Source organism: Ambystoma mexicanum, chromosome 4p (genome assembly GCF_040938575.1).
Source record: "Ambystoma mexicanum isolate Mex_15411 chromosome 4p, UKY_AmexF1_1, whole genome shotgun sequence".
Taxonomy (NCBI): domain Eukaryota; kingdom Metazoa; phylum Chordata; class Amphibia; order Caudata; family Ambystomatidae; genus Ambystoma; species Ambystoma mexicanum.
This window is the reverse complement of record NC_090927.1, coordinates 49,519,593-49,544,664: the sequence shown is the minus strand read 5'-3', so window position 1 is coordinate 49,544,664 and position 25,072 is coordinate 49,519,593. Positions and strand designations below refer to the sequence as shown.

Here is a 25,072-nt window from a genome sequence, read left to right as displayed (position 1 = left end):
AACATCGCCCCTCTGAAACTCAGACCGAGTAAACCTAAATCTCACCTAAACAAATGGTTTACCCCTGAACTAAAGGATCTGCGACTACTTATGAGGAGTTGCGAAACAGCTTGGAGGCTCATCCCCTCAGAAGATCATAAAATGAAAGTCACAGAAATCTCCTCCCAATATAAAAAAGAAATCCATCTGGCCAAGCAGAACCCATTCAACAAGCGTATATCCAATGTAAATTCAAGCATGAGGGAACTGTTCACCATCCTCAAGGAACTAGAGTCACCCACCCCCACTCCGGACATATGCTCCAAAGATATTTGGTGCTCTGATATTCAACAAGCACTATCAAATAAAATCTCCTTACTCCAAACGAAAATAACCAACAAAAAAAGCCTCCCTCACACAACCACCCAAGACTTATAACCCAATTATAGACCGTGCTCCTAAGGAACATGACCCAGCTGCACGATTTATGTTCTCTAAAACTTCTATCCTTGAGGTGGAGAAAGTCATTCTCTCTCTCAAGCCTTCAAACTGTCAGGGTGACACCTGTCCTGCCCAGCTCATAAAAGATGCGGCTAGGGATCTTTCCCCATTTATTGCAAAACTTAACTCCTCATTCACGTCCGGCACTGTGCCCACCAATCTAAAACAATCCTGGGTACTACCACTGCTCATAAAGCAAACGCTAAGCCCACTTATACCCACAAACTACCGTCCCATCCCGACAGTTCCTTTTCTGCTTAAAATCCTGTGTAAGATTGCTTATAATCAAATCCAAAGTTTTCTGGAACAACACAAACTCATTGATTTGAAGGCACAAATAGATGAGCTAAGAGATAAAGGAGAAATGGCTCTCCTCCTGCTGTTGGACCTCTCGGCGGCATTTGACCTCGTGGACCATGGGGTACTTTGCAACCATTTAGACTCTGCCGCACGTTTCTCCAGAGAGGCCATAACCTGGATTGAATCCTTTCTTAGTGACAGGACCATGAGGGTGCTCTCCCCATCGGCAGCAGCTGTCCCAATCCCCATCCTATGTGGAGTTCCTCAGGGATCTTGCGTCCCCCCCACCCTATACAACATATTTACTAAGCCTCTTTTTGATGATCTGGACCTTCTCGGTATCACCTACACTAACTATGCAGATGATACCCAGATTCTCCACCCACTTTCCGGGGATTATGATAAGGATTTGGCCTTGGTAAATAGGGTGTATATCATCATCCAGGCATGGATGGCAACCCACGGTCTATGCCTGAATGATGATAAAACAGAGCTTATCATCCTAGGGACCCATTCTAACCAAAAAACGAAGCCAGGACAACACCTCATTTGAGATTGATGGTAATATCATCAAGGTGTCTAAAGAGGTGAAGACACTTGACTTCTATCTGGATGCCACCCTCTCTTTCGACAAACAGGTGAAGTCTCTGGCTTCAGTCACCGCTTAAACATGTAAGCTCATTAGAGCAGGCAAACACTTTCTCTCTGACAACAACTGCCTTATTTTAGCGAGAGCATTAATCCTCTCCAGGCTCGACTATTGTAATGCCCTCTACATTGGAGCCAATAAATCCATCACCCATCGAATTCAAATTTTACAAAATAGCACTGTGAGCTGCCCTCGGTGTGTCCAAAAGATCACATATTTCAAAGATCAGGCGCCAAAACAACTGGCTGTCTACCCAAAACAAAATCCATTTAAAAGTAGCATCTCTTGTTCACAAAGCCCTGAACAATGCCACTCCGAGCTATCTCACAAAATCACAAAAAGAAACCATACACGCCCAGCTAGAACCTCAAATGCCAATAGCCTCATCATACCAAGATTTGGGCTAACTAAGGCGGGGGGAAGTAGCTTCCAGGTTCGAGCGGCCCAATTATGGAACTCACATTAGTATTGACAACCCTAACCCCAAACAGTGCCACCTCGCGCCAGCCTGTCTGACCAGAAACAAGCAGAACATTATGGCAGATACCCTTACACCACTGGTTCTCCCCCTCCTAAACGCGCTCCCAGCCACTGCTGACCTCAACCTTCTACTCAGCACCTACAATGACGCCATGACCAACGCCATTGACGCTGTTGCCCCACTAAAACTACGTAAAGGTAAACCTAGAGCTCATCTGAACTCTTGGTATACACCCGAACTTAAAACCCTCAGAAAAAAGAAAGCCAAGATAGAAACCTTTTGGAATATAATAAAACCAAACTCACGATCATCTCCTCCCTTTACAAAAAAGAGATAATCCGTACTAAGAAGGAAGCTTACAATGTTAGAATAGACAATGCAGGTTCTTCCGCTAAAGAACTCTTCACCATTCTGAAGGAATTAGAAAATCTCAACCCACCGACAGACACCTGTGTGAAAGACAAACCCTGGTGCACTAGCATCCAAAATGCCCTGGCCAATAAAATCACTGGCCTTCAAACCAAAATTGAGGCCAAACGTCTACAACTCTCCAACAGTAATTCCTCCACCCCTAGCATATCTACCCCCACCAACGCAACCTCTGGCTTCACGTTCAAAAAGGTCACTATACCTGAAGTCCAAAAAATGATAGCATCCCTCAAACCTTCTAATTGCAAAGGGGACAGCTGCCCTGCCCAGATCATCAAAGATGCAGCGAGAGACCTATCCCCCTTCATCTCCAAACGTATAAACCTATCCTTCTCTACCAACTCTGTACCCAACAACTTGAAACACTCATGGGTTCTCCCTCTTCTTAAAAAACAATCCTTAGACCCAGCCATTCCCACTAATTACAGGCCTATCACTACGGTCCCCTTCCTGCTAAAAATCCTTGATAGAGTTGCATACTTGCAAATTCAGGATTATTTAGAGTCCAATCAATTGCTAGGGCTGCGTCAATCTGGCTTTCGACCCCAACATTGAACAGAAACTGCCCTTGTTGACCTCAAAAGTAAATTTAATGACATCAAAGACAAAGGTAAAGCTGACATCCTGCTCCTTCTAGACCTCTCAGCAGACTTTGACCTGGTCGACCACAAAATACTCTGTAACCACCTCTCATCTGCTGCCCATTTCAGCTATACAACATCTTTACAAAACCTCTTTTTGACAAACTGGACCATCTGGGTGTCACCTACACCAACTACGCGGATGACACCCAGATACTCCTCACCATCTCTGGCAACTACAATGTCGACGTTACCAGGATCAACGAAGTCTTCTCCATCATTCAGGCATGGATGGCCAAACATGGCCTCTGCCTGAATGATGAGAAGACAGAGCTCCTCCTAGTCGGATCACCTAAAAACTTACAGAAACTTAGCCCCGACTACACCACCATCATCATCGATGGTAACACCATACCTGTCGTTAAAAACGTGAAAACCCTAGGCTTCTACCTTGACGCCAATACCAACCTCTCTAAACAAGTCAACATGACCGCCTCAACCACCGCCTACACTGGGAAACTAATCAGAGCCTGCAGACCTTTCTTATCCACCAACAACTGCCTCACACTAGCCAGGGCTCTCATACAATCCAAGCTTGACTACTGCAACAGCCTCTACCAAGGTGCCAACCAAGGTATAATCAATAAACTCCAGGTTCTCCAAAACAACGCGCTGCGAGCAGCACTAAACATCCCCAGGAGAGAGCACATCTCCCCCATCAGAATTTCCTGCAAATGGCTTTCCATTCAACAAAAAATGTACCTAAAAACTCTCTGCCTTACCTACAAAGCCTTAAACCACCTAGCTCCACCCTATCTCACTAACAAATTTACTTTGAAGCCGAACACAAGAATCACTAGATCTTCCAATACTCTTTGCCTTATGGTGCCCAGATTCACCTTTAAAAGAGCTGGTGGCTCGAGTTTCACGGTCCTCGCCCCTCAACTTTGGAATACCCAGCCGTTGAACATCAAATCGACCGAATCTTTCCAACTGTTCAGGAAACTAGTCATTGGCTGGCTACTAGATAAAACCAATCCCAAGTTCGACTAAGTCCATTACTAATTGTATTTACTGTACATGCCACACTAATGCTTAACCGTATGCTCCAACTACATCTGACTGCATATATTGTATATTACTTCCACAAAATGTATAACTGCAAACTCTTATATATTGTACTTTTGTAACCTGTCCTTAAGCGCCCTTTTACTCCTGGGTCTGGAGCGCTATATAAATAAAATAAACAAAGAAACAAAAAAACACTGCCTCACCCTTTACGTGAGGAGCAGCCCTTTTCCGAAATTTAGATCCAACTACATTAATCTGCTGAGGTTTGCCAATGATTAGCCCACTAGTGCCTACTCATCTTCAAGAGACCCCAGTATAGACACATTACTGTCCTGCCTATCTTTGCTCTTATGGACCGCCTCACCTTGCCCATCTGGCCGATGAGCTAATGTCGTTTTAGTGCCTGTACATATACTGCCCTCATTGTACTTTGTACTCACTATGCCTGTTGTAAACTGCAATTGCCGTCTACCGGTTATATACTGTATTTTGTATTCTGTATGTAACCCATGTCCCTACCCTGTAACTTAAGCTTCGCATTTTCTGTACTGCTGCGCCCGGCTACCTTCGGGTTTGGTGCGCATTATAAGTGAATAAAACAAACAAACAAACAAAGAGGAGCCCCCTAGTTTTTTCTTGACATATGGTTTTGGTTCCAGGTGGATTTCATTGCTTGATCTGTATTAAAAAGGGATCTGAGCCCGGCTCAGGGGGATCCGGGGTGGACGGTGAGTCACCCGTAAGGAATATCCTGCAAAGATTGGAGAAAAGGGATCAGAGCCCGACTGAGGGGGATCCAAAGAGAACGAACATTTCACTAAAGGGATTTCAGCCTGACTGAGGGTGATCCGGGTGAATAGTGAATCACCTAAAGTGAATATTTGTGAAATTCCAAAAAGGAAAAGAACTTGTTGTTTATTTGGTTGCATCAGGCTCTCTGAATGAAGAGGCTTTGAGACGCAAAGAGGCTTGAGCACAGAAGGCCCTGATGCTAATGATTGAACTGTATCCTCGTGCTAAAGAAGCCAGAGATTGTGCTGCGCTCGAGTGAACCGCCTTGTCCTGTGCTAAAAACGTGGGGAAGGGAGGCCAACGGCCAGAACATCCTGACATATCATTTTGTGAACACATCTTTCTTTTTCGTAACACTACCCCCACACTATCTGTATTTAGATTGGTAATCGTTTTATTTTTGTATAGGTCCTTCTATTTTGACAAGACACCACTAGGACTGCGTTATTATTTGATGGCCATAGCTTGCTCCCATCTGTAGAGTGAGGATTAGATAAGCGTTTATGATACCATTGTTGAAGTTCAATAAACACCCTTGAACTGTGGTCACTTGTGTCTGTCTTACTGTTAATACAATGCCTTCCTTACACTTATAGGGGTGCTAAAGGAAAGCTCTGCTTAATAGTTAAACCTAAAATGGTATTTGACTAAATAAATCAATACAATCTTATTCCCACCACAAGTAATGAGGCCTTTTGGAAGGAGATTTAACTAGCGTATTTTTTGTCGTCAGAGAACAGAAGAAACGCTGAGCAATTAACAGGATCTCAAGAAGATTGCAAAACGACTTGAACACAAAAACTCCCCAAAAAATAAAAGGGTTAAACAAAATGTTTTTTAAAAAGGAGGGAAATACAAATTTAAAAAACAACCATCACAGATCCTCTCCCACTGCCCACCCTACACAAATACTGCCCACTACAAAAAAAAGAGAAGGATTGCTACCTTGGAAAAAAGTAAAGGGTGCTTATTATTCAGAACTTAAAACTGAAGATCGAGCTATAAAAGTGCTATACAAGCATACAAGGCTTACACCCAAGGACACGTGTGTATTCTCAATGTTCAATCAAGGGACCAGTCTTTCAATGTTCTTGTAGACAGGCTATTGAATGTAATGAATGAAGATGCCCACTTTACTAACAATACCATGACTTTCAGGTGGAAAGATTGAACCTTCTTTAACACTTATCTGCATAATACGCTGCATGTACAAACAGCCATCTATAGGCAGTACTTGCAATGCTTTTTTCACAAGGTTATGGGAGATATCACTTCTAATCTGAGCTACTTGTCTTAGGATCAGATCCGTTCCAGGGTCATTTTTTTTTACACAGTCCGGCTGAAGACCGTCAAGAACGGCCTTTTGCAAACAGGTAGGGCTGCTGTTTGTCCCTTTCCTAATTATACAACGGGTCCTCCTTTAGTCAACCCGTGGAGGGAATCCAAGAAAGACTGCGTGTAATTGGGGGGTGGTGGGTTTCCCTCAGGTGTCTGCATCGGACAGTTACTGGATGGCCCTTTTGGGTTCTCCATGCTCGTAGAGCCCCGGGGACCTGCGGAGGAGAGGCTTTCACCAGATCAATCATAACCAATGGAGAAGATCCAGGCATTCTTTCAGGAATGCTGCTCGGGAGCTTTTTCCTGTTATTAGCACCTTGAATTCTACCTACAGCCTACACGGTTTGAGGAAGGGACACTGACTATGCGTGAAGACCCCGGGCCCTCGTGCAGGGCTGAGGAATGTGTAATGAGGAAAATGGAAGGGGGCAGACTTTGCACTCGCCACTAGCCTTTAGCTAGTGTTGATCTACTCTTGGCAAGGCAGAAATGGTCTGCTGTCTTAAGGTGGCGAGTGACGTTTTATGGCTGGCAACTTGAAATGTTGCAACTTGGAATAGGGCAGAGGCAAAATAGTACCAATTAAAACCATCAACTTTATTCTTAGAGTTGCACCCAAGATGAGTAACATTTCTGCCCCACACATTCCATTAGTGTGTGGCAACAATCGCTCACTATCACGCAGGAGGAAGTCACAACAGCTCCACTTGCCAATCAAACAGATATTTAGCAGATACTCAAACCCTAGCGTAGGACCAAATTCTTTCCCACTTCACGGAGAGGCACTTCTACACACAGATTTAACTTGTTCAGATGCTCACCCCCCCCACCCCCTGCGCCCTTATTCTGGACAATACAGAAAACAGGTGCCAAAAAGTGCCGTATAGTAGCATTTTTAAACATTCCATTTTAACTTGGTCATCTGTGAAAATGCCTTTGTGCAGAAAATCTCCCTTGTCTAAGAATAAACCGTCCAAACTGCTGCCATGAAAGCTTGCGACTTGAATCCCTCTACAGCAGAAGTGACATTCAACATGCACAAGAGCAAGCGCTTTCCTTTTCCCTGTTCCTCTCAGCATAATGAAAGCTTGCGACTTGAAACCCTCTACAGCAGGAAGAGTGACATTCAACATGCACAAGAACAAGCGCTTTCCTTTTCCCTGTTCCTCTCAGCATAATGAAAGCTTGCGACTTGAAACCCTCTACAGCAGGAAGAGTGACATTCAACATGCACAAGAACAAGCGCTTTCCTTTTCCCTGTCCCTCTCTACAGCAAGAGAAGTGACATTCAATATGCACAAGAGCAAGCGCTTTCCTTTTCCCTGTCCCTCTCTACAGCAGGAAGAGTGACATTCAATATGCACAAGAGCAAGCACTTTCCTTTTCCATGTCCCTCTCTACAGCAGGAAGAGTGACATTCAATATGCACAAGAGCAAGCGCTTTCCTTTTCCCTGTCCCTCTCTACAGCAGGAAGAGTGACATTCAATATGCACAAGAGCAAGCACTTTCCTTTTCACTGTCCCTCTCTACAGCAGGAAGAGTGACATTCAATATGCACAAGAGCAAGCGCTTTCCTTTTCTCTGTCCCTCTCTACAGCAGGAAGAGTGACATTCAATATGCACAAGAGCAAGCGCTTTCCTTTTCCCTGTTCCTCTCAGCATAATGAAAGCTTGCGACTTGAAACCCTCTACAGCAGGAAGAGTGACATTCAACATGCACAAGAACAAGCGCTTTCCTTTTCCCTGTCCCTCTCTACAGCAAGAGAAGTGACATTCAATATGCACAAGAGCAAGCGCTTTCCTTTTCCCTGTCCCTCTCTACAGCAGGAAGAGTGACATTCAATATGCACAAGAGCAAGCACTTTCCTTTTCACTGTCCCTCTCTACAGCAGGAAGAGTGACATTCAATATGCACAAGAGCAAGCGCTTTCCTTTTCCCTGTCCCTCTCTACAGCAGGAAGAGTGACATTCAATATGCACAAGAGCAAGCGCTTTCCTTTTCCCTGTCCCTCTCTACAGCAGGAAGAGTGACATTCAATATGCACAAAACAGGTGCCAAAAAGTGCCGTATAGTAGCATTTTTAAACATTCCATTTTAACTTGGTCATCTGTGAAAATGCCTTTGTGCAGAAAATCTCCCTTGTCTAAGAATAAACCGTCCAAACTGCTGCCATGAAAGCTTGCGACTTGAATCCCTCTACAGCAGAAGTGACATTCAACATGCACAAGAGCAAGCGCTTTCCTTTTCCCTGTTCCTCTCAGCATAATGAAAGCTTGCGACTTGAAACCCTCTACAGCAGGAAGAGTGACATTCAACATGCACAAGAACAAGCGCTTTCCTTTTCCCTGTTCCTCTCAGCATAATGAAAGCTTGCGACTTGAAACCCTCTACAGCAGGAAGAGTGACATTCAACATGCACAAGAACAAGCGCTTTCCTTTTCCCTGTCCCTCTCTACAGCAAGAGAAGTGACATTCAATATGCACAAGAGCAAGCGCTTTCCTTTTCCCTGTCCCTCTCTACAGCAGGAAGAGTGACATTCAATATGCACAAGAGCAAGCACTTTCCTTTTCCATGTCCCTCTCTACAGCAGGAAGAGTGACATTCAATATGCACAAGAGCAAGCGCTTTCCTTTTCCCTGTCCCTCTCTACAGCAGGAAGAGTGACATTCAATATGCACAAGAGCAAGCGCTTTCCTTTTCACTGTCCCTCTCTACAGCAGGAAGAGTGACATTCAATATGCACAAGAGCAAGCGCTTTCCTTTTCTCTGTCCCTCTCTACAGCAGGAAGAGTGACATTCAATATGCACAAGAGCAAGCGCTTTCCTTTTCCCTGTTCCTCTCAGCATAATGAAAGCTTGCGACTTGAAACCCTCTACAGCAGGAAGAGTGACATTCAACATGCACAAGAACAAGCGCTTTCCTTTTCCCTGTCCCTCTCTACAGCAAGAGAAGTGACATTCAATATGCACAAGAGCAAGCGCTTTCCTTTTCCCTGTCCCTCTCTACAGCAGGAAGAGTGACATTCAATATGCACAAGAGCAAGCGCTTTCCTTTTCCCTGTCCCTCTCTACAGCAGGAAGAGTGACATTCAATATGCACAAGAGCAAGCGCTTTCCTTTTCCCTGTCCCTCTCTACAGCAGGAAGAGTGACATTCAATATGCACAAGAGCAAGCGCTTTCCTTTTCCCTGTCCCTCTCTACAGCAGGAAGAGTGACATTCAATATGCACAAGAGCAAGCACTTTCCTTTTCACTGTCCCTCTCTACAGCAGGAAGAGTGACATTCAATATGCACAAGAGCAAGCGCTTTCCTTTTCCCTGTCCCTCTCTACAGCAGGAAGAGTGACATTCAATATGCACAAGAGCAAGCGCTTTCCTTTTCCCTGTCCCTCTCTACAGCAGGAAGAGTGACATTCAATATGCACAAGAGCAAGCGCTTTCCTTTTCTCTGTCCCTCTCTACAGCAGGAAGAGTGACATTCAATATGCACAAGAGCAAGCGCTTTCCTTTTCCCTGTCCCTCTCTACAGCAGGAAGAGTGACATTTAATATGCACAAGAGCAAGCGCTTTCCTTTTCCCTGTTCCTCTCGGCATAATGAAAGCTCGCGACTTGAAACCCTCTCCAGCAGGAAAAGTGACATTCAACATGCACAAGAGCAAGCGCTTTCCTTTTCCCTGTTCCTCTCGGCATAATGAAAGCTTGCGACTTGAAACCCTCTACAGCAGGAGAAGTGACATTCAACATGCACAAGAGCAAGCGCTTTCCTTTTCCCTGTTCCTCTCGGCATAATGAAAGCTTGCGACTTGAAACCCTCTACAGCAGGAGAATTGACATTCAACATGCACAAGAGCAAGCGCTTTCCTTCTCCATGTTCCTCTCGGCATAATGAAAGCTTGCGACTTGAAACCCTCTACAGCAGGAGAAGTGACACTCAACATGCACAAGAGCAAGCGCTTTCCTTTTCCCTGTTCCTCTCGGCATAATGAAAGCTTGCAACTTGAAACCCTTTACAGCAGGAGAAGTGACATTCAACATGCACAAGAGCAAGCGCTTTCCTTTTCCCTGTTCCTCTCGGCATAATGAAAGCTTGCGACTTGAAACCCTCTGCAGCAGGAGAAGTGGCATTCAACATGCACAAGAGCAAGCGCTTTCCTTTCCCCTGGTCCTCTCGGCATAATGAAAGTTTGCGACTTGAAACCCTCTACAGCAGGAAGAGTGACATTCAACATACACAAGAGCAAGCACTTTCCTTTTCCCTGTCCCTCTCTACAGCAGGAAGAGTGACATTCAATATGCACAAGAGCAAGCGCTTTCCTTTTCCCTGTCCCTCTCTACAGCAGGAAGAGTGACATTCAATATGCACAAGAGCAAGCGCTTTCCTTTTCCCTGTCCCTCTCTACAGCAGGAAGAGTGACATTCAATATGCACAAGAGCAAGCACTTTCCTTTTCCCTGTCCCTCTCTACAGCAGGAAGAGTGACATTCAATATGCACAAGAGCAAGCGCTTTCCTTTTCCCTGTCCCTCTCTACAGCAGGAAGAGTGATATTTAATATGCACAAGAGCAAGCGCTTTCCTTTTTCCTGTTCCTCTCGGCATAATGAAAGCTTGCGCCTTGAAACCCTCTACAGCAGGAGAAGTGACATTCAACATGCACAAAAGCAAGCGCTTTCCTTTTCCCTGTTCCTCTCGGCATAATGAAAGCTCGCGACTTGAAACCCTCTACAGCAGGAGAAGTGACATTCAACATGCACAAGAGCAAGCACTTTCCTTTTCCCTGTTCCTCTCGGCATAATGAAAGCTTGCGATTTGAAACCCTCTACAGCAGGAGAAGTGACATTCAACATGCACAAGAGCAAGCGCTTTCCTTTTCCATGTTCATCTCGACATAATGAAAGCTTGCGACTTGAAACCCTCTACAGCAGGAGAAGTGACATTCAACATGCACAAGAGCAAGCGCTTTCCTTTTCCCTGTTCCTCTCGGCATAATGAAAGCTTGCGACTTGAAACCCTCTACAGCAGGAGACGTGACATTCAACATGCACAAGAGCAAGCGCTTTCGTTTTCCCTGGTCCTCTCGGCATAATGAAAGCTTGCGACTTGAAACCCTCTACAGCAGGAGACGTGACATTCAACATGCACAAGAGCAAGCGCTTTCCTTTTCCCTGTTCCTCTCTACAGCAGGAGAAGTGACATTCAATATGCACAAGAACAAGCGCTTTCCTTTTCCCTGTCCCTCTCTACAGCAGGAGAAGTGACATTCAATATGCACAAGAGCAAGCGCTTTCCTTTTCCCTGTCCCTCTCTACAGCAGGAGAAGTGACATTCAATATGCACAAGAGCAAGCGCTTTCCTTTTCCCTGTCCCTCTCTACAGCAGGAAGAGTGACATTCAATATGCACAAGAGCAAGCGCTTTCCTTTTCCCTGTCCCTCTCTACAGCAGGAAGAGCGACATTCAATATGCACAAGAGCAAGCGCTTTCCTTTTCCCTGTTCCTCTCGGCATAATTGCCCTCTCTAGTTACCTACCTGTCCTTTAGGAACACACATTCTATCCACACACATAATATCAGCTGGAAACAAGGCCGACAAGAGACAACCTCCCAGGGACGCACGAGGAGACTGGTTTGTGCTCTACGAACCATACAATGAATGCTTAAAACCTCCTGTGCCCACATTCTGCCCCCCTTACATAGCACTTAACGGCATGCCACACTTTTTGGCAAATGCAACTTTGCAGATTTTCTACTACTTTTTTTATTTTACATCAATCACTATGTATAGTAAGTATGGGTATGGGTATGGTATTTAAAGGTCGATGGGATTATGGGTGCAAGAGGGGCATGGGTTCCCCCTGCTTTTTGTGGTTAACAATAAATTGGTAAATCAGGGGCGGGGGTAGGTTTGCATTCGGCAGAACATGAAGAATCTAACCATATAAACGTATGACATCCAAGATCTTTCTTTATAGACCTAAAGCAGAAACTAGACCACTGTTCAAGTCTATGCAGCACCGCTGACCAACAAAGCAGAGCCAAGATAACCAGTTAAGGCTATTTACTTTAATTCCCATGCTCTTTCCCTGTGGGCGCTTGGAGACACAAATTACTTGATGTATAAGCGCCTTACAAATGCACAATAAATAAATGAATAGATACATGAAAATAGCCGAGTCAACTTCAGCTAAACGAAGTCAGACATTGTAGTCACAGTAACTATCTTCGATCATACAGAACTCAATTCAGGAAGCACAATTAACGCTGTCAAATCATGCAATGTCAACATCCAGCAAAAATCGCCATTTTGAATATGCATTCAAATCGCTTTCTTACCACAACTGGGACTCCGATGTCTGGCCACAAGAGGTCCTCCGATGGCATTTTTGGCGAATTCCAAACCACCACCACCTTATTTAGGTAGGGGAGCCCACTGAGCCGCTCCAGTGAGTTCATTAACACTTCTTCCCGCTCATACGTTAGCATCACAACAGTGAACTGTTCTCGGGGCACGTTACCTCCTAAGGCCGCTTGGAACTCTTTCCCAGATCCGCCAGCCCCTCCCCCAATTGGTCGAAAACCAGTACCGGATCCCAAAAACTTTGCCTCCGAAGGCAAGACCGGGTCGAAAGGTGTATGTGGGAAGAGGTGGAAAGGGCCCGCAGCGGAATTCCAGTTTCTATAAATGTCCATAGCAGTGAGGGTGAAGTTACGAAGGTATTTCGGAGATGCATAGGGCGGCTCGGTTTCCACAGGTCCCAAATCCAAATCCCCATTGTCTGCCATGTTAGGATCTGTCCCAGCGGCTTTACCCGATCGGTGAGGAATCTCCACTGCTGGTTCTTCCCGAATCGGGATCGCTGGGATTTGGATTCGAGTTCTTACTGTTGCTAAAACTGTATTAAATACGCGGTCAGTGGTGGAAAAGTAGGTCTCCCACAGGAAACGTCCTTGCCGCCTCATTGCCAGGAGGTCATTGTCAGAAATGCTTCTCAGGAGAAAGTGCGCTTCTGTGATGCGTGGCTTTGGTATGATGAGCACTGCTTCATGCCACTGGATCATGTCATGATAGGGCAACTGCACATGATCTCCAAAAATCACTGGGATGGCCCCAACCTCCAGAGCCTCGAAGAGCCTCATGGAACAGCCAGTGGAGATTACCAGGTGTGTGTCTCCTGGGGTGATGATCAGTGCAAACGTAGATCGCTTCAGCAGTTCCAGGCGATCTTCCCTTTCACCACAGAGCGCCCACTCAGTGGGCAGACTTGCTTTTGGCTGGTTCTTACAGGTGAACTCCACCAAGACAAAATCCAACTTGCTGTCTTGCACAGCCTTCAAGATGGCAATGATGCGGTCATCATAATCGGCTGGGGCGTTGCCCTCAATTTCTTGTTCAAACGAGTGGGCCTCTTGCAAACTGGACCGGAGAGATTCAATTTGCTCACCCTGGAAACTGAATAGATACTTTCGTTTCACTGGCACCTGTGGGGGAATCCCCAGAAAGTTGGGTTCTGACATGGCATGGACTAGGGGGGATACCACGATGTCAAACCCTGTCCGGTACTGTACATCATAAAACGTGGACTGGGCAATCATGGCACGCCCTGTGCTTATGTTATACAGAAAGTTTTGGGTCTCAGATTTCCGGGAAAAGTTAATGATAAGATGATTGTGCCCGTCTGTCCTCCAGTATGGCAAAGAGTGCAGCTGCTGCTCTAGTTCAATAGGTTTTGGCATTGTGGGCTCCTGAATTTCACCCACCAAGACAACATATATACAGGCAACATCTGCGTTTTCAGTAATATATACATTCGTTCTGACAGTGGCTTCAAAGGCCTGCTTAATCAAAGAGTCGAGGAATCTACCAAAGAGGTACTGATCCCCGTTATATACAAAAACAGGGAAACCAGATGTAAGGGAACAGCGAGAGTAGTCAAAACAGTTGTGCAGCCTGCAATTCCTGATCGACTTTGGCAATGGCAGATTGGCATCGTCTTTCTCTGGCAAAAGGCGCACTGGCAGCGAGAGCTTTGGCTGGTTTTGAGCCATGAGTTCCTTGTAGGAATGCTCGGTTTGGCTGATGACGTTCTTGAGCTGCAAGAGGTCCTGCTTGGCGTTCTCGATGCTCTTCTTGCAGGCTTCGATCTTCAGGTTGAGCTTGGTGATCTCACTGTTGAGCTCCTGGCGCTTGGCTTCCAGCTGGAGCAGCTCCTCGCTGACGGATTCGCGGATGCGGCAGAGATCCTGCACATGTTTCACCTCGCACAGTTCGCTTCCTGTACGGGGACCAAAGATTTGTTTTCCAGCATCATCGGCATCGTCAATGGTAGTCAGATAGTAGTGAGCCATCAAAGGGAAGAAAACCAGGATGATGAACAAAGTAAAGCTGAGCCAAGTTAGCCTAATCCGGCTGGACCACCGCAGCATCCAGGGCTGACCTCCATTCCCCACGCCTCCATTTCGCAGCATCGTATAGCCAGTCATGAGTCCGGGAGTCACCGCGACCAATCACGTTGGATAAGTAGCCATAACCAAATTGCTCAGCCAGCAGTTACTGATTTCTGTATGTTCCTTTTTTTTTTATAAAGAGCCAATAAAATGGAAATGTCATGTTTCCGTAGCAGCTAGGGCTTTCTTTAATGTTCCTTTTGCCACATCATCTATTAGCTGACCTTCGTTTGCCCTGCGGTGGGCACGAGTGCACTGCTGCCATGACAATAGAATGTTGCAAGTAAGCTGGGCAAGTGCAGCAGCCCGTTCCAGCGGTTCCTGACATTCCCAGTGGATATGGAAAGCGGGGGGAAACAGATTCCGGCGTTCTCGGAGCATCACCTGCCTCTGTAGCATGGCCAACCCGTGTTCATCTCTAGAAAAAAAGAAAAGCAAATGTTTCAGACATTGCACAAACATGGGAAACCAGGTGTCATTTTAAGAGCTGGATACATTGAGAAAGGTACCGAAACTTCATTCAGTAATGGCTCACATAAAGCATTGCCCGTTTCACCCAACAGCAGCTCAAACTCAACCAAGCCGCCCACCTGCTGCCTGCCGCCGCCACTCAGAGCGAATACACCAACGCACTAGGCTGCACTACAGTTTTACAGCTACTTTTGTACAAAACGCTCTTCACTGACAAAAAAAGCAGTTAGAGTTGATCAGATTTAATCTAGATCAATGAACTGGGGTTGAATATATAGCAGGTGCTGAATAACACAAGGAGTTCTAGATTTAAGTCTAACATATAGGGAAGAAATCATTGGCAAAGCCAATAGTTGTAGCTTTTGTGAAGGCATGGGAGAGGCATTTGCCAAGCACTATCAAATATTGTACTATCTGGCTGGAAGACAGCTACAGATGGTTTGATTACCTAGGCATTTGCATAGCAAATGCCCAGTACATATACACAAGCCAAAACTATTGCATTTACCAACGATTGTTTTTAATACAAATTCATGGCACAAAACAAATGAGTGGACACACATACTGCTTATAAACACACTTTCTTAAGACATTGTACACAATTCATTTACAGCTATTTAAGGCAGATACTGTAGGTTAGGATTAATTGTACACAAACCTTTCTTACAATATGTTTGTAGGATGTACAGGAGAAGAGCCACGAAATCAAAGCTGGGATTTGTTTTCTTTAATAAAAATGCCAGCAACCCGATAGGATCCTTGGTAAGGCAACGCATTCAAAACCAATGGCTGGTCCAGGGGAGGAGGCAGTGGAGGAGACCGCCCGCCACCATGAAGCCCCCCTTGGACTCCTGCTCCTCTAGAACCATTAAGGACAACATTGGTTCTCTCGCTCTAGCCTTGGCCGATTTCTATAATCACCCCTTTGCCACTGGATCTTTCCCCTCTCTCCACAAGCACTTTCTTGTGCACCCCCAACTAAAAAAAGCCTTCTGCCGATCCCTCCTTTGTGGCAAACTATCGCCCGATCTCCATCACTCCTTTCCTGGCCAAACTCCTGGAGAGGTTGGCCATATCCCAGCTAACCTTCCACACTGAATCTGTTTGTTGTCTCCATGACCATCAGTCTGGCTTCAGAGCAGCCAGAGGCACGGAAACTGCGCTCCTGAACACCCGTGAAGACCTGCTCTCTAATCCCGACTCTAGCTCTTCCGAGGTCTTCATTCTCCTCGACCTTTTCTCTGCATTTGACACAGTCAACCACAACATCCTGATTACTCGTCTCCGCAAGACCCTGGCAATCACGAATCAGGCCCTGGCGTGGCTGACCTCCTTTCTCCTGGACCGACCCTCCCAGGTCAAGCTTGTGTCCTTTCTCTCCACCACCTCTCTCTCCACATGTGGTGTTACCCAGGGCGGCTGCTCCTCCTCCTCCTCCTCCTCCTCCTCCTCCTCCTCCTCCGGAACGCATCTCTCTGTCCCTGAAATCCCTCCACTGGCTCTCGGTGGCTGCAAGGATCAAGTTTAAGACCCTCTGCATCATCACATCAGAAGTCTTTCTTGTGCCGTGGCCCCCACTATTTCCAACTCTCTTCCTAGAGCCTCCGCTCGTCTACTTCTAATTCTCTGCGGGTCAGTCGCTTCCCCAAGCAGAGAATGGGGCTAGATCTCTATCCTCTGCAGGTGCCTCCCTCTGCAATGACCTCCCTGCCTCTCTCCGCCTTAAGATGGTTCTCCTTAAGTTCTGGAAGCTCCTCAAGACCTTCCTTTTCTCCTCTACTCTCTCGCTCGCTCGCTCCTTCCCTCGTTCTCCTGCTAACCTACCATTTCTCCTACTCTGTCTGCTGACTGGCTGCTTGGTGTCCTCTGTGTCTTACAGGACACCCGACCCACTGCCTGTCCAGTCCCCCTGCACTTGCTGCCTGGCTTACCTTGCACTACCTGGCTGGGATTGCTCTCTGTAGTCCCAGCCTTCCTTGCACGTAACTCAGGGCCCTGCTGCTCTGGGTGCACTTGCCCTGGTACCCTCTCCACTGCACTTATTTTTGCACACTTGCACGATCTAAATGACACTAGGCCTAGTAAGATTGTTTGTCTTTCGCCTGGAAGCCTGGAACAAGCCGGCAGATGTGCTATTTGCTGCTGGCCTAGATCACGTGGGCGTGCAGCAGGAGAGGGGAACGAAGCCTGGAAGCTTGGCACCAGCCTGGAGCGAGTCTGCAGAAGTGCTGCGATTTGCTGCTGCTGGCCTAGGTCACGTGAGCGTGCAGCAGGAGAGGGGAACGAAGCCTGGAAGCCTGGAGCGAGTCTTCAGAAGTGCTGCGATTTGCTGCTGCCGGCCTAGGTCACGTGGGCGTGCAGCAGGAGAGGGGAACGAAGCCTGGAAGCCTGGAGCGAGTCTGCAGAAGTGCTGCGATTTGCTGCTGCCGGTCTATGTCAGGTGGGCATGCAGCAGGAGAGGGGAACTAAGCCTGGAAGCTTGGCACCAGCCTGCAGAAGTGCTGCGATTTGCTGCGGCTTGTCTAGGTCACGTGGGTGTGCAGCAGGAGAGGGGAACTATGCCTGGAACGAGCCTGCCGAAGGTATCGGTTTTTGCTGCTTGCAACCTCCTCATCCCACTCCATGATCTTTTTCCTTATTTCTCAGAAGCTCAGTTCCTTCTTCTGCACTTTCCTGCCCACGGTGTGCCCCATTCGCCTACATGCACACATGTTCTTTCCTCTCCCACCTGAAACGTTTAGCGATGATCAGCCTCCATCAGACCTGCCTAATCTCTTGGTGTAATCCAGAGACTCTGGGTTTTTATGCTCTTCTCCTCCAGGTATCCAAGGAAGACCATGGGGTTGATGGGATTTGCGGCAGTCTCAGCAACTCCGCCCACAACTCCATGTGATTGGCCACTGGTGGTCTGTTTGTAGCCAATCACAAGGCGGTGTGGGTAGAGTTTTGCAGGCAAATTCTGCCCATATCGGCTTCAGGGTATGGGTTGCCTTCTTTTTTTTTTTTTAAATGTGGGTGTGCAGGATGTGGGCAGGCATCGGGTGGCATATGTCTCCAGGTTTTTGTTTTTGAAATGTAGGCAGGTCTGTCCTGCCTGCGCAGAGATAGTGTTCCAAACAGGGATCGAAATTTAAATTATATAAGCAGGAGCTAAAAGCAGCAGCTGGGTATCCAGCATTAACCAGTGACCAGGAGCTACCACTGGGGAACTAGAAGCTAAAAGCAGCTGCTGGGTATCCGGCATTAGCCAGTGGCCAGGAGTTACCGCTGGGGAACTAGGGGCTAATAGAAGCTGCTGGGTATCCAGCATTAACCAGTGACCAGGAGCTAACATTGGGGAACTAGAAGCTAAAAGCAGCTTCTGGGTATCCGGCATTAGCCAGTGACCAGGAGTTACCACTGGGGTACCTGGAGCTAGCCACATTAAACAGGGAACCCTGTTCAACTCTCAATTATCGTCTTTGTCACCAAACAACATCTACTGTAACACACCCAGACGACACAAGGAACCATCTTTTGAACATGGATTAAATCCACATAGTCCTAAACTACCAATCTCTCTGAAGGAAAAACTAAACTATCCCTGGGTAAAAGACTAACCCTAGGTAATAGTGTAGTGCCACCTATCTAACAGCGATAGCAGTAGAACCAGATATCCCTCCACTAAACTATGACAAGAATCAGGCAATAATTACTAGGTTAAATAAATAATTAAAAACCATCTAAAACACCAACACAAAACAGGCTAGAATGTCACAGGCCATACCCACCAGGCATTTCAGGGGGCTTGAATGTGGCAGCCATACCCACCAGGCATTTCAGAGGGCTAGCATGTGGCAGCCATACCCACCAGGCATTTCAGGGGGCTAGCATGTGGCAGCCATACCCACCAGGCATTTGAACGGGCTAGAATGTCACAGGCCATACCCGCCAGGCATTTCAACGGGCTAGAATATCGCAGACCATACCCACCAGGCATTCCAGGGGGCTAGCATGTGGCAGCCATACCCACCAGGCATTTCAGGGGGCTAGCATGTTGCAGCCATACCCACCAGGCATTTCGGGGGGCTAGCATGTGGCAGCCATACCCACCAGGCATTTTGGGGGGATAGCATGTGGCAGCCATACCCACTAGGCATTTCAGGGGGATATCATGTGGCAGCCATACCCACCAGGCATTTCAGGAGGCTAGCATGTGGCAGCCATACCCACCAGGCATTTCAGGGGGCTAGCATGTGGCAGCCATACCCACCAGGCATTTCAGGGGGCTAGCATGTGGCAGCCATGCCCACCAGGCATTTCGGGGGGCTAGCATGTGGCAGCCATAGCCACCAGGCATTTCAGGGGGCTAGCATGTGGCAGCCATACCCACCAGGCATTTCAGGGGGCTAGCATGTGGCAGCCATACTCACCAGGCATTTCAGGGGGCTAGCATGTGGCAGCCATACCCACTAGGCATTTCAGGGGGCTAGCATGTGGCAGCAATACCCACCAGGCATTTCAACGGCTTGAATGTGGCAGCCATACTCACCAGGCATTTCAGGGGCTAGCATGTGGCAGCCATACCCACCAGGCATTTCAACGGGCTAGAATGTCGCAGACCATACCCCACCAGGCATTTCAGGGGGCTAGAATGTCGCAGACCATACCCCACCAGGCATTTCAACGGGCTAGAATGTCGCAGACCATACCCCACCAGGCATTTCAGGGGGCTAGAATGTCGCAGACCATACCCCACCAGGCATTTCAGGGGGCTAGCATGTGGCAGCCATACCCACCAGGCATTTCAGGGGGCTAGCATGTGGCAGCCATACTCACCAGGCATTTCAGGGGGCTAGCATGTGGCAGCCATACCCACTAGGCATTTCAGGGGGCTAGCATGTGGCAGCAATACCCACCAGGCATTTCAACGGCTTGAATGTGGCAGCCATACTCACCAGGCATTTCAGGGGCTAGCATGTGGCAGCCATACCCACCAGGCATTTCAACGGGCTAGAATGTCGCAGACCATACCCCACCAGGCATTTCAACGGGCTAGAATGTCGCAGACCATACCCCACCAGGCATTTCAGGGGGCTAGAATGTCGCAGACCATACCCCACCAGGCATTTCAGGGGGCTAGCATGTGGCAGCCATACCCACCAGGCATTTCAGGGGGCTAGAATGTCGCAGACCATACCCACCAGGCATTTCAACGGGCTAGAATGTCGCAGACCATACCCCACCAGGCATTTCAGGGGGCTAGAATGTCGCAGACCATACCCACCAGGCATTTCAGGGGGCTAGCATGTGGCAGCCATACCAACCAGGCATTTCAACGGCGTAGAATACCACAGACCCCATCCTCCAGGCATTTCATGGCTAGAAGGTGGCTGCCCATACCCACAAGACATTTCAGGGGGCTAGAATTTGGCAGACCATACCAAACAGGCATTTCAGGGAGCGTGAATGTGGCAGACCATACCCACCAGGCATTTCAGGGCTAGAATGCCACAGACCCCATCCACCAGGCATTTCATGGCTAGAAGGTGGCTGCCCATACCCACAAGACATTTCAGGGGGCTAGAATTTGGCAGACCATACCAAACAGGCATTTCAGGGAGTGTGAATGTGGCAGACCATACCCACCAGGCATTTCAGGGAGTAGGAATGTGGCAGACCATACCCACCAGGCATTTCAGGGAGTGTGAATGTGGCAGCCCATACCCACAAGGCATTTCAGGGGGCTGGAATTTGGCAGACCATACCAAACAGGCATTTCAGGGGAATAGAATGTGGCAGACCATACCCACCAGGTATTTCAGGGGGGATTTCCTCTCTTTTATTAAACATGCCCCAGAGTGTGCAGGTGTGCGCATAGTTCTCTACTGTCCCATCCAGTAAAATTAGATAGGTAGTGACAATCCCATGCAAAATATAAAACTCAATGCGGTATCCAACAAGGCATAGTTCAGAAAAGGATATCCAAAGTACTGGTCGACCGGTTTCAGTGACCTGTACTGCGCCACCTCAGGACCAACAAAAAGCACCTTCCACGACTTGAGGGGTAATATCGCCCGTCGTCCAACACACATGCAAGAGCGGCCGTGATGCAACCTAAACAGGCAATAGTGGAAAATGCTCAACTACTCCGCGGAAAACCTGCTTCACAAAAGATTAAATTCAAAATGTATTCTTATTTGTCATTTCTTTGCCACCTACGTTAAGTGTGACATGCACCAATACTTATTCCAAACTCTCTCCCAATGGTGTTCACATCCGTGGAAATCCATCAATTTCTGTACCATCTACAGAAGAGAGAAATACGTACAACAACATGACGATTAGGCAACCAGTGCAAAAGCCCAGTGCCCTTCCCAGCATACACCCATGCCCCAGGTAGCCTCAGACACCCTTCCAGAGTACCTGAGCCAACATATTACGCACTGTACATGGACGCCGTCGTAGTAAATAGAGTGTGCAGCGATGGTGCTATTCTCCACGGGCTCACAGTGCCCCTTAGTGATCCCAGCTACCATCTACAACGAGATGGCATATGCCCAGTTAGGCAACTACAAAAGTGATGTCAAAGCCCACTTTCAAATCACAGCCCCATTCACAGATCAAGTGCGTACCTCTTAGGTTACCTATATGATTGCTCTCCATATCCCGAGCCGCCGGCGTATTCCATACCCGGTCTGGAAAAAAAGTCACCGACGCGGATATCCTTTACTGTATACACAGCGCCTGTCTTGAAACGGAATACCGACATGTCATTTGTTCTGTTAAAAAAATGTATAACAGACACGTCCACCCAAGGGCATATTGGCGCAAAGACAGCACACAGTGGACAAGCTACTGTACAGCAGAAGGAGATGGCCTAGAACAGAAGGGTTTTAAGAAGTCGACGAATAAGGAGATGATCGTCAGTACATCTCAGAGATAAAGGTAACTTTTTCCAAAGTTTGGCGGTGGAGACTGAAAAGGCTCAGCCACCTAACCTAGACAGACAAAATGTAGGTATCACCACTAGGTACGCTTTCTCAGAATGAAGCGAGCGACCCGGAAGGTACAGATGAAATTTACTTTGCAGATAATCAGCTCCTAGGTGATGGAGAGCTCTGTGGACTAGACACAGGGACTTAAACTCAATCCTTTTGGCCACAGGGAGCCAGTGCAAGGAACGGAGCACAGGACTAATGTGGGCATAGCTACCCTGGCAGCCAGATTCTGGAGAAGCTGCAGCCGATGTATGAGCCCAAGAGGTTGAACCAGGAAGAGAGTGTTGCAGTAGTCAATCCGTCTGATCACCACCAACGCAACCACCCGTGGGCGCAGGTGGGAAGGAGGAAAGGGCAACACCTTGCACAGCACCTGCAGCGAAAAGTGTCCCGCCTTGCATACTGCACTCACCTACCTAAGTGGTCATAGAAAGTGAGGCAGAAAGATAGACTCACAAGTTGTTGACCACTGTGACAGGGAAAGGTAGATCACACCAAGTCGTGGGCCAGAAAGATGGTGACCACAAGAGGGATCCGGTGGGGAGCCCACCACCAGAATCTCTGTCTTGTTCAGCCAATTGCATCCATTTTCCCACGGCCCTCAGGCACTCACACAGCCGCAAAGACACTACAGTCCGGTCGAGATCTAAATGCAACAGGATCTGAGTGTCCTCAGCGTAGGAGTAGCACCGAAAGCCATTGGAGTGGATAAGCCCAATCAGTGGCCTGATATAGAAATTAAACAATATTGGGGACAAGACGGAGCCCTGAGGAACACCACACGAAAGTGAGTTGCCAGAAGAGCAAAAAGGAGGAAGAGAGCGAGATTGGCCCCTTTCAGAAGATGAAATCCAAGCTAGGACCAGCCCAGAGAGGCCTGCAGAAGCCATGCGGGACAATAGGGTGGAGTGGTCGACAGTGTCGAATGCTGCAGAAAGATCTAATGATATCAGAGCACCCATTCCCCCTGGTCATCCAGCATGGTACGATTGTCAACTACCGAGACCAGGACACTCTGTATCTCGTCTGGGCCGGAACCCCGACTGAAAGGAGTACATAAACAACAAGGATTCCAGATATGAAGAAAGAATGGGGCGGGGGGGGGGAGTGGAACAAGGATTCGAGAAGCTTCATATGAAATGGGTTGCAGAGAAATGGGGCGATAACTGGCCAGAACAGAGACATCCAATGAAGGCTTTTTGAGAAGAGGGATAACAGTGGCTGTTTGAGCTCTTTAGGAATAGAGCCTAGCTGGCAGGATTGATTTGACTGCCAGCGTAAGCGAGGAAGTAACAGTGGGCATCATATCTTTAATAACTTTAAGGAGGGACAGGGTTTAACCCAGTCTAACCCAAAAGAGGGGTAGTGTGCGCATGAGGAGCCAGTCCTGGATTCCTTCCCCTCTTCTTGCAAATATTGCCCCATCTAAGTGGGTAAAGACTAAAGCCTGCACGACAAACTGAAAGGGATGAAAAGAAAAAAAAGCTTTGCTCTTTCGTTGGAGGACATTTTGATAGTTGGGAGCCTCAGTTGTCATGGAGAGCTTGTAATCAAGCCGCAAACTCAGAGAACGAGCTAAAGTTGGTGGGTGATCTACAGTGCGACACAATGTTACGCATTAGCCTTATGCCATAGTACGCTCATCAGCTGATGTCTCACAGTTACCCTAGGTGGAAGGCAACAAAATATGATGCCCAGAAACAACAATCCTGGTCATGTCCTGGGGCGCACCACATTGTCTCCAGACATTCGGTGGAAAAAGAACCTCATACAGACTAAGACTCCCTATGCATAATATCAGTTAGACTCAGCTAAAGGTTTAAGAATGATTGGGGAAAAATGTGAAGTGGCAATTTTACAATATTGCTTAAAATACATTATTTAACGCAGAACTAAAGTCAAAGAAGAGCATTTGGTTCAGGGTCTTCCCAGTGATCGGTCTAGAGTTTCTGTGGAGGACGCAACACCCCTGCCTGACCTTTTATGGAAAGTCCTGCCCTTGGAGCCATAGTTTGCTACATTTGCTGTGTTTCTCCTGCAAAATGACCCCCTTTCCATACGTGGAAACCGCAGAGCCCCCTTAAAATCCCAGGCAGATCAATGGGTTGCATTGTAAATAAATGCTGGTCTTGGAAAAGGCCTAAGGCACTGCCAGACATCAATCTTTGCACTCACAAATAAAACCACAAGAAAAAACATACAATAATATTGTTACATGTCAATAAAGTTAAAATCAAAATGTCCGGGGGATCATGGTTGTTTAACATTAAACAGTTGAGCCTGGAGCGAAAACTAATAAAACATTTCTAACAAATGTTACATTATTGCGATAGAGTGGGTTACAGTTTTTAAACTGTGGGTCTGACAAATGTAAAGGCAACAGGAGTGGGATTTAAAGGGTTACTACGATTCTTTCAAACAGGAGGTTTGAGGCTCCCTTAATGAGAAAGCATTTCTAAGTTCCACCTTTGGTAGGACGGACTTACATTTTTTTTTAACTTAAGCTCTGTTCCACTGTGCGCTTGTTGTGCACACCTCGCCTGGCCCGCAGCTCTGTGGGGCCCGATCTAGCAAGTAAGCAGATTTCCTTCCTGAAAGCCTTCTCCTGCCTCCAACGCCACGCATGCTTCAACACCCTACATTTCCTTCCCCTTACCCAGCTCCCCAACCCACTCCTGCCCGCCACATCCCTGATTTGGTAATCAACTTCAGGAAGAGCACTCATAGGTGTGAGTGCCGGAGCAACCAGCTAAGGGCACCTCACCAGGGCATCTCCCTCGCTGGTTTGCCTGTTCACCCCAGCCTGGCCTCTAACGCTATCTGCAGCAACTTCCAGGTAAGAGGCGACCATTTCACTGCATAACAAGTCTTGTAGGCGCTACCAACCACCCCTGCTCTTCTACCGCACACCTCCCACCTACAAGCCACGCATTTGCCACAAGAACAAACAACCCAGACACTGGCAGGGGCCGCAGGGCTGGTGCAGGTAGGCTCTATGAAGCCCTCAAGCATAACCGGGGCGATGTCCCAAGGGGCATAATGGCCCATCCCCTC

At 47.5% G+C, this 25,072-nt stretch overlaps 1 protein-coding gene across 1 annotated transcript in view; it reads right to left on the bottom strand.

Moving 5' to 3' along the window:
- The window catches only part of LOC138452972 (exostosin-like 3), a 218,561-nt gene that overhangs the window by 168,044 nt on the left and 25,445 nt on the right, over positions 1-25,072 (bottom strand). The window contains exon 2 of the mRNA XM_069605337.1: positions 12,456-14,985. Within this exon, the coding sequence (XP_069461438.1) occupies positions 12,456-14,603 (2,148 nt within the window). The 5' untranslated portion in view covers positions 14,604-14,985. The remainder of the gene's footprint in view (positions 1-12,455; positions 14,986-25,072) is intronic.